Source organism: Oculina patagonica, chromosome 3 (assembly GCF_052425735.1).
Source record: "Oculina patagonica isolate OP01 chromosome 3, crgOcupat, whole genome shotgun sequence".
NCBI classification, from domain to species: domain Eukaryota; kingdom Metazoa; phylum Cnidaria; class Anthozoa; order Scleractinia; family Oculinidae; genus Oculina; species Oculina patagonica.
In genome coordinates this window covers 14301296-14311626 of record NC_135760.1, presented here as the reverse complement: position 1 = coordinate 14311626, position 10331 = coordinate 14301296, and the positions used below count along the sequence as shown (strand labels likewise).

Here is a 10331-nt window from a genome sequence, read left to right as displayed (position 1 = left end):
TGCCTGTCATTCTTCACCTTCCTTCGTTTTGGAACAGCAGCTTCTGTGACAGGCTTCTTTGTTTGTCATTATGTGTATATCCTGGAGCTAGTGGGACCCAGTTACCGCACCATGGGCGCTAAAGTCATGGACTGCTACTGGGTGACTGGAGCGGCTGTCATGGCGCTGCTGGCTTACTTAATCCGTGACTGGAGAACATTGCTTCTCGTGGCAAGCTTTCCTCCCGCTCTGTTTCTTCTTTTGTGGACGTAAGTTTTTCTTTTACAGTGGAACCCCGATATAACGATATGCCAAGGGAACAGTAAAATTATATCGTTATATCGAAGAATCCTTATATCGAAACTCCCGATAAAACGATATGTCCGTAAAATAACCGAAAATATCGTTATATCGGGGTAAACCTAACTTATACTTTTTTACTGGATAAAGAAACTTAAAATGCAGTATCATTTTCGTATATCATCGTTTATAACCCCCATTATTTTCGCGCGCGCTCTTGCCGCTCCGTCTCGGACGCGGGTTCGCGTCCCCGTCCGTTTGTTCCGTCGCCCGTTTTGTGCGCCCACGAGAGTCACCTTTTCTCTCTTTCTCACGTTTCTCGTCCATCCACATTGTTTCCCACGTTCGCCGGGTTTTTGCGTGGTTTTCCTTTTCTGGCGATGCGCGATGAGAATTATCGGGGGTTTTCCCTCGCTTGCTGGTGGTCCTTGGCGTGCTCCCCCGCCGCTCTCGGCCCTGTTCTTTTCGCTCTTTCGCCCCTCCTCCTTCCCCCCAGGGGTATACTAATAAAGCTGTTGTCAGAAACGTTAGAGATAACCCCTTTACTGTTATGTTATTGTATCAAATTCAATGTTTTGCTTAAATTGTGACTGTGTACCGATAATATCGTTATATCGGGGAAGATTTTACGCTTGGTTCGCTAAATTCTCATCGTTATATCGGGAATATCGTTATATCGAAGATCGTTATATCGGGGTTCTGTCCCATACATTTTACTGTAACTTTTGCCGGGACATAGAATAGTCATCGTTATATCGGGAATATCGTTATATCGAGGATCGTTATATCGGGGTTCCACTGTATTTATCACATATATAGCGAGAATTTTGGGCAATAAATCTCCCAAATAGATTTCTATATTTGCTATATTTCACATGTGAGAAAAGCGATACGTCCAATCAGCTTCGCGTATAGCTTTCTTCACATGTGAAAAATATAACCAATCAGCATCAAGAGTGGAACGACCCAACCAATCAAAGCACGAGAACTCAAATGGTTTCCAACGAGGTTGAGCAAACAGCGAGCGGCAAGTTTGTTCCCTACGGCAGTTTATGCTTTGAAAATATGGCTACACGGTTTGTTCCTTTAAAAAACTTTGTCTTTAGAGTACTTTATGGAAAGGCAAGCAAACAGGAACTCGCTAAGCAAAACCGAAAGAATACAGTAATGAGATTATAACGATAAAAATCATTCTTCAAAGGCGGAGCGAAGACAAGCGAAGTGTCGATAAGTGAAAGCGAAGACAAGAATTTCTTCAAAACTTAGGGACCGGTCATTTTTATGTGGGGGGGGGGGGGGGGGGGTCGGCTTTCGGTGGCGGGGGGGCTTTTGGTTTGGGGGGTGTGGGTGGGTCGTGCGGCCCTGTGCGGGGCTGTCTTGCTCTGTTCTTTCCTTCCTTGTGTGTTCGTTCTCCTTCTCCTCCTCTGTGCTTTCTCTCCCGTTTTCGCGTTCCCTCCTGGCGGTCGCTGTGTTCCGGGCATCCTCGGGGGGTGTCCCTCTCTCCGTTGCGAGTTCCTGCCCGGGCTGGTGTCCCGGCGGTCAATGGTGTCCATTTCTGAGGCTTGGGGGGGTGGGGGGCGTGGGGGGGTCACGCTCCGGCTGGGGGGGGCGTTCTCTTCCCTCCCCCCTCTCTTACGGTCCCTTACAACACATCCGCGGACTTTCTAAGAATATTCAAGCACTACCACCCTCGGGAACACCATGGTAAAGTAGATTGCATTTCTGAATGTGGATTTGCGTCGCAATTATTGCCTAATTAATCGACTCCTTGTGTGTAATATCGCAGTTTTGTTCAAAATTCGCCTGCGTGTTCAGTTGATTCGCTTCAGTGTGGCGACGCTTCCTCGATGCGATACCAAAACTTTTGCTTTCAAAAGTAACGCAATGTGTTTAATTAAATAAAGTTTTTGCAGAAGATTTTGTCGGCAGTAATTTTTCTTATTTGATTAAAAGTGGCATAGGCGTCGGGTCCTTCGCTGGGGGCGGGGCCTGCCCGGTCGTGGCCGATGGGGCCCGTCTGGGCTCCCCGGCCCGCGCCCGGGTCCCTCCCCCTCTCCTCTCCGTGGGGCCCTCGCCCCCCGCGGCTGGGGGGGTGGGCGTCCCCCCCGTGTGGGGCCCTGGCTCCTGGTCCCTTCTCCTGTCGTTCGCGCTGTTTCGGTCTGCCTTCCCCGCGCGCCGCTCCGCGCCTCCGGGGCCGGCGGCCGGGGGGGGGGGACTGCGTGTGGGGGGGTCCTGCTGCGGTGCGGGGGGCCCCCCCCTCCCCCCCCCTCGCGCGGTGGTTTCGCTTGAAAAGCGATGTGCATTTGCCTGCTTTGTTTTTCTTCCCGCTAGGTCAAACTGTAATATGTCAAAGGTTTATGTATTACTTAACATGAAAAATCGCGTAAACTTTACAATGCTTGAATTCTCGTTATATATATAATAAACAAATTACAGCATAGAAAGTGCTTTGTACGGATTTTTATTCACTCGTTGCAAAACTTTGGAAAACTCACTCGTTCGCTTCGCTCACTCGTTCGTTTTTCCAAAGTTTTGCAACTCGTGAATAAAAATCCGTACGTCGCACTTTCTATGAAGTAATCTATATTTATAAAATGGAAACCGAAAGCACTGTTAAGTATCTCTTGTAAGAATCCACCAACATTTTTTTCTTTCACGTGATTGAGCTAATTTTTTTAGAACGTAAAATTTTCGCGGTACGCTATCAATCCGTATAAGCCACCGATGAATTTTCAAGCGCGCTCATTGGACAAAATACATCACGTGGTACAAAATCGGACGGTTTGCATCAGACGCGTACGTCTGCTTTGCTCATTTGCTATCTGTTACCCGATAATACAGAAAAGTTATTCCGTAGGTATTTTCCTTTTTATCACGATAATGCGCAATGTAAAAATCTATAAGTACTCAACTTTGATGGCTCAAAGAAAACTGAGTCTCATATTTAAATTGTTGAATAGTAGTACACTGTCCTCTTAACCCTGTTTCTAAAAGTTATCTAGGCTGATACTTACAGCAGAAGAATGTACGCATTGCATACCTGCATTTCTTATTTGCAGCGTGTTACCCGAGTCAGCAAGATGGCTTGTTGTAAATGGACAAGTGGAAAAGGCATATAAAGTTTTAAAGAACTTCGCTGACAAAAGTGCAGTGTCCGTTGACTCGGATTCCCTGAAAGATTCACTTGTTAAATGTTACCAAGGAGAAACAGAATTACAGACAAACAAGGTCCACCATACACCGCTTGACCTCCTGAGAACACCGCGCATGCGTAAAAGAACACTCATACTTTGGTTTAACTGGTAAGCTTGTCTCATGTTTCTCTCGGTGTCTCTTCCTACACAATTAAATGGCATATAATGCATGCAGAAGCGATGATGTTTCACAAGGGGTCTTACATAATTAATTTTGAGGAAATTTTATAACAATTAAAAAATTCTGTCTTCTAAATGTAATAGATCCCAATATATAAAATACGTCTCTTTCGCTTATACACTGTAGTGTTCCATTGTACCTGCATGGAAGTATTTTGCTTTGTGTTCTATATGGCGATTTCTTGTTAAGTTAAACTTGATTTCTGTTCGATCGCGCGAAACAGACAATAGATCCTGCCGGTCGTGCGATGGCATAAAGAGATGACGTCATCGCTTAAAAATACTTTGGGCCACTTGGTGAAAGAGAGTATGGAGTAGTGACTTTTCGACAATTACTATTTACGCGTTATATCGTATTTCCCACATTTTAAATCTGTAACGTTTAACCTCTAGAGTCATTCTCTGTAAGACCCTGAGGAAGGAAGGCCGTGCATTCCGAAATATTGGAATTTAAATATAGTACCGAACCGTTGAATCAGCCTGCAATTTTCTTCATTAATTAAATCAGAAACTGCATTGACCAGCCATTAAAAGTTTGTTGTCTTTTTCAGGCTTGTGGTGAGCTTAGTGTTCTTTGGTTTCCTGTTGTACATTTCTAACCTGGCTGGCAACCCATATCTCAACTTGTTTCTGATGTACCTGACTGACATACCGTGTCAGATACTTCTGTCGTGGTTTGTTATGAAAAAGTATGTTGTCCGACTGTTTGACACAAAACACAATATAATAATCGATAACCTTGTACAGAACTTATGGCACTTTCCATTTGTCAGAACTGGCCGGCCGTTCCAGTAGTTTTGAACGTTAAATGGGCCTTTTCCACGATATTTTCCGGCAGATCCACCACAATAGTGTATAATATTTATGCACTGACTGATTTACAGGACAAATCTGATTACAAACGGAATTCTGTTCTCGAATACACTGGTCTGACCGGCCAGTTCTGACTAATGAAAAGCGCACTTTGTTTAAACTAATGCTTCGATACAAGGTAAATTTAAACTTAATCTTTTTGCACAGTAATTCACTGGCTAACAGCAAGCAACACCACGGAAAGTTGGTCTGGATTCAATGATCTCCTTCACCGATCAAAACACCCAAATACCCCATTGGTCTACAACTTTTCTCCTTTCATCTGTTTGTAAAACCCTTGAATGATGTTCCAATTTCCTCTTCCAAGGTCAAAATATTAATTCTCGTTACTGATTCTCATACATGTCTTAAATATGTTTCGAGAATTTAGTGACGCATCAAGATAACACTGCTTCCCGCGTGCCTAGCGTCAGAGGGCTGCCTGAACCCCGATAGTGCTAGGCGCAAGTCCTCTTCTCCGAATGCTAGCTTCTGTCGTCATATGGATGGAATTTTTCCCTAACAACGCGCACTGCCATTGGCTACTTCAAAGTCACATGACATAAATGTTTTTTTTCATCAAAAAGTCTTTGAGCGGGTAATATTGCAAATCTGCGACGTCAGAGGGTAACCGGTGCACCGTTTCCCACGAAACACGGTTCCTCGCAACAACCGCCATTCTTCTAATCTTTTCGTTCGGAAAACCGTTGATTTTGTTTTCCGTGAAAACCGTCTCTCAATGTTAACTGAGGGGGAGCTGAGAAAAACGTTGAGATGCTCGGGGCGCAAAATTAACTGTTTCCCTCAGGACTAGTCAGTGTTGTTCTTGGTAGTCCTTAGTTTAACTCCGCCTCGGCCGCGCTTGTAAAATCGCACCTTAGCTGGCGAATGCGATTTGTTTAAATCAATTTCTACAGTTTGATTGACGTCACATATTTAACAGTTATTGGACGAGGTTGAGCAAAATATCGTGATTTGTCAGTGGCGAGCAGATCAATTATTTGCCGAAGCCGAAGGCTGGGAAAAATAATTGATCTGCGAGACACTGACAAATCACGATATTTTGAGGGAAGCGAGTTCAATAATTGTTTTATCATTCGATCACAAAGTTCCTTCGGGAACTGCGTGGAAACCGCACTATTTCTTGCTGAATTAATGCAGACGAAAGCGTAACTTCGTCTTCGATAATACGAGCTGGTCTTCATCCAATTCTCTTTCTTTCAAATATTGCCGAAATACAATAAGAGGAAATTCCATCGCCTTCTTTGTAGTTTTGCTATTTTTTCGGGCCTTGTAGACAAATCCAACCGCTCTTCTTCATCTCTGCAAAACTAGCTGCCATTTTTCTCGGAAGTGGACACAACTACGCATGAGCAGAATATTATTTGTAGCAAAATCACTGTCAGACGCAAATGCGCACGAGCAGACTATTATTTGTAGGCAGTTATTTGCAGATCATGCGGTGGGCTCTCGGCCAATGAAAAGGAAGAAAAAATTGCATCGAATGATAAATGGCTTTTCTTGTTGTTTTAGATTTGGTCGTCGCGTTCCTCACTGTGTTTTTATGGTTGCTTGTGGCTTATCCTGCTTGCTTGTTCTTGCTGTACCTGAAGGTGCGTACAAAATGCCACATTTGTATTTTTATAGTTTAAATATCTTTATCAAAATGCTACTGAAGGACAACGTGAAAAGATTATTGTTGTTAATATTGCTCACATCACAGATCAGAAGGTTGTTACAACAGTGCTGGCTTTCATTGGAAGGTCATTGGATACAGCGTCATTTTCAAACATATACCTCTTTACCAATGAACTGTACCCAACATCTATAAGGTAAGCACTGCGTTTCAGATACTTTCGAAGGGCAGCCATAGAAACTAACGGTATTCTATGTATAACTGGATGGATTTCTCCCTCGATCAAGGGCCGTTAGTTACAAACACTCTAAAAGTTTAACCTGTTAGGATAAAAGGAATCAGTGTGTAGCTTTATAAATCCTGTTCAAACTCGTGCTACGAAGTACATTACCTCCCAGTTTTCTCCTCATCACGACTTCGGGATGGCGATTCCTGGGTTGAAACGATAATATCTAGGAACTGTTAGACTGTAGTACCCCCCGGTATATCTCTCTAATTCTCGGGCATGTATACATAGCATACGCATGTTAGGAGAAAAAAATGCTGCATGACTACGACAGTGGAAGCTTTCAACATGAGTTATTTAAGATGTTGTGGTGAATAAATTTCAGGAACCTCGCAGTTGGCGCATGCTCGACAAACGCTCGGATTGGTACAATCGCCGCACCTTATATCGTAATGCTGGTAAGAAATAATTATAATTAATAATTTATTATTGCGAGAAATGTGGGAGGCGCAGTGGCCTCATAGTTAATGAATAATCTGGGTCGAGCGGCATGGGTTTAAGCACTGGCCCAGTTCACTGTGTTGTGTTTTGAGGTAAGGCACTCAACATTAACACTGCCTCTCTACCTTGGGGTACAGATGGGTACCTGCGAATCGAACGGTTAGGAAATCCGGATGCAAGGTTACCTAACACCGTCCTCTCTAGTCCTATATATTAAAGGAAAGGGGTGGGTTTAACAATACTTAAGGCTGCTTCAAGCTACTGGTGAGCCACGTTGCCCTTCCAAGCCATTTAGATTGATATCGACATCCAGGAACAGCAACTACTAATGTCTCATCAATTTAAGTGTTTAAGTGTAAGTATGATTACAAATTCATTACAAACAAACTATAGCAACAGTAGAGAAAATAAATTATTATATAAATTATACACTGGCTGACAGAATTTGAAATATCCACTGTTTTCTAGTCCCAGCTTCCTGGCGTGAGCGTTACCCTACCCATGGTAATCTTTGGTGTTTTGACTGTTACCGCTGGCCTAATGACACTGTGGCTTCCGGAGACACTACTGGCCAGCATGCACCAGACAATTGAAGAAATGGAACAGGACAAAGAGTATTATGGGTTGATATGCATGGAAAAACCTCGTCCCAACCCAATACCGTGTTGTAAATGGTAAATATATTTAACGTTAAGAGGGCAGCGGGTCAACTGGAGAGCCTGTTTAAACTGTGTACGCTGTGTCAGTCTGTGGACCGACCGTGAATTTTATGAAGTAAGAGGGTTATTCGAGTGGGTGAACACGTGAGTGACTACGTGCAAAAATCACTTTGCACGCACCGACGCGATATCCGCACCCTCGTGCGAAGTGATTTTCGCCCGCGCCCACGCCTTCTCGACCGACCCTGAGGAAAGTGAGAGACCACTTGTAGTCTGAATTTTAGTCGACAAGAGTTTAAAAGTTCTCGCTCTCATTTTACCAACCTGACACTCACGCGCTGTCACTTATTAAGTCTTCCGCAGTGTCACTGAATTTGATTTCATCAGGGTCAACAACGATGTTGTCGTTCGTCGAGTATTAGGGAACTTCAGATCGGAGTACGAGTAAGAATACGATATTCGAATTTCAATTCAGTGAAAGCCATCGCGTGTAGGATGTCATCTTCTGCACTTACCAAAACAGCCCTTCACAGGACACCACAGGGTAAGAGAATTTGTGCCGGCCTAAAGGGGACCTGGAAGAGGACAATGCGACTTAAAGAAAACCGTCTTTCTTTGGAAACCGCAGGGCAGAGGGCTCACGAGCGAAGCCAGTGGCGATCTCTTGTGAAGGCCTTATGTGTCACAGGGCACCAAGAGGATTCACTGACTGATTAACTGACATTCTCAAATCCCTCACTCCTTTCTGTTGCTGACCAGTTGATGAGTTGAAAAGAAGTCTATTGGTACGAGATTGGTGTGAAATGTGATAATCGAAAGCATAAGCACTAGGTTTGAAAAGTCGTTCCATGTACTTGTACTCCGATCTGAATGTACCTGAACAAAGAGGAAATAATAAACTAAAAGAATCGTCATTTCACCTTGATTTCAGGTGCGACTCATCAAGTACTCCAGATGAATGTTCACCTTTGAATTCAATTTCCCTTGGAAAAGAGGGTGAAGTTAAACCTACCAAGACTGATCAACCACAACAGTGCGAGACTGGAGTATAACGCAGCGAACATGGAAAGTACTTTGTGTTATAAAACAGGAGAGAACCCGAACAAAAGATTTTATTACTATTTGTTTGTGTATGACAGAAATAGGAACCGATATATTTTAATACGCTAGCGGTTGTTTTGCCGAGAGGAGTTTATTTTTTCACGTGTGTATTTTTTTACGTTCTGCCTAAGGGATTCATTTACGTAAGAATTTTCACATTTGCACTTTGAATCGAGGTTTTAGGTGCAATTTCCTAGCCGGACGTAAACATGTCGAAACATGCATAATCAAACACAAGCAGGCCGGATGTTTTCATCCCTAATTCAGAAGCTAGAAAGTAACCACTGCAGAAAAGTGATGGATTTAATATATATTTTTACTTTATGAAAGAAAAAAAACTATAATGAACAAATAGAATCTATAAGACTTTCATATGAAGAATAAAATTTGCGAATGAACGGCCTTTCCTGTCATATATAGTGTCATTTTCTTTTCTCTTTAATTGTAATTTCTGGACTATTTCCTTTCAATGTGTTGTTCAAATTTAATTCCACGGCAAAGAAACGATTAGAAATAAAAAGTATACGTCCTGTGATAGACTTTCTCAAAGTCCTTTTATTTATTTTTTTTCTCTGGTTGGTTGGGCCTTTTCGCCACCTCCATCTCGGTCGCTTCGCGACCTCATTCGCTCGCACGGTCGCTTCTGGCTGTTTTGTACGAGGTCGACTTGGAGCAAGTCTAGTCCTGTGAAAGCTTTATAGAGCTTTGACGGTGACGACGGAACCTGCATCGGTTAGTTCCAAATTAGCAGTCAACGAACGCATCACATCCGACCTGCTGCAAGCAATAAATGCTGTGATGGGTCAAAGTCCATCGCTTCTTCGCTGTACAGTCTCTTTCTTGAGAAAGGCTTGTTGGTGACTGGCATTCAGTCATGCATGACGGGAAGTCATATAGAGTTTGTAAAATAATTGGTTTGTAAGAGTGTCTTCTAAATGCGAGCAGTTGATAGTACATTTATGTCCACTTTCGATGGTCAGCTAGCGTCCTACGCACTGCGTAGGAGGCTAATGGTCAGCTGGTATTTAATTGTTTATGCCAATCTGTGTAAGTTTTATTCCTTGTTGGTCAGGTAGTCTGTCACTCGGATGATCTCTGTAGATGAAATATTATAACAGACTCAGTCTTCGGTAAGCGTAACTATTCCTTGAAATTCTTATTCCTTCTGTTCACTTAGAGTCCAGCATATCAAAAGCACGGTGGCTCACTGATCAATACGTTGAACTCCCGGTTGAGATGTCCCTGTTCAGGCGCGGGGAATTTTCGTGTTGACAAAAGATAGTTAACGTTTACCCTTACAGTTGAATAGGTACTGGCAAATTAATTGTTAGGGCAGCCTGGAGGGTAACCTGCGATAGACTAGCATCCCATCCAGGAGGAGTGGCGAAACTCCTTGTCGTTTCATGCTACAGAAACCAAAGTTAAGTGCCTGTTGCTGATAAACCATCTGGAGGGTCCGCTGATCAGTATTGGATTGGGACAGACTTCTACCTCTTCTTATCGAAAGAAAACATTTATGTCGTAAAACCCTGTTGCCATTTTTGGGTTGTTGCCCCGGGCTTCAAGAGGTACTTGACCTTTTTGCGAGAGAGATTGGTTTACGAAACAGGTGATTTTTTACGCACTGGATAAAGTCAAGAAATTGAGGTTGAATTTTGTCTACACTGACTTTTGTTAGTCACTACAGCAGGTAAGTTTTTACA

General features: G+C 43.2%; 1 protein-coding gene across 1 annotated transcript in view; it reads left to right on the top strand.

Moving 5' to 3' along the window:
* Positions 1 to 9277, top strand: part of LOC144646729 (organic cation transporter protein-like) — a 15520-nt gene extending 6243 nt beyond the window's left edge. The window contains exons 4-11 of the mRNA XM_078506413.1: positions 1 to 248; positions 3339 to 3581; positions 4205 to 4342; positions 6039 to 6118; positions 6229 to 6337; positions 6753 to 6825; positions 7337 to 7542; positions 8459 to 9277. The exon at positions 1 to 248 is cut by the window's left edge and continues 33 nt beyond it. Of these exons, the coding sequence (XP_078362539.1) occupies positions 1 to 248; positions 3339 to 3581; positions 4205 to 4342; positions 6039 to 6118; positions 6229 to 6337; positions 6753 to 6825; positions 7337 to 7542; positions 8459 to 8579 (1218 nt within the window). The 3' untranslated portion in view covers positions 8580 to 9277. The remainder of the gene's footprint in view (positions 249 to 3338; positions 3582 to 4204; positions 4343 to 6038; positions 6119 to 6228; positions 6338 to 6752; positions 6826 to 7336; positions 7543 to 8458) is intronic.
* Positions 9278 to 10331: the final 1054 nt, after the last annotated feature.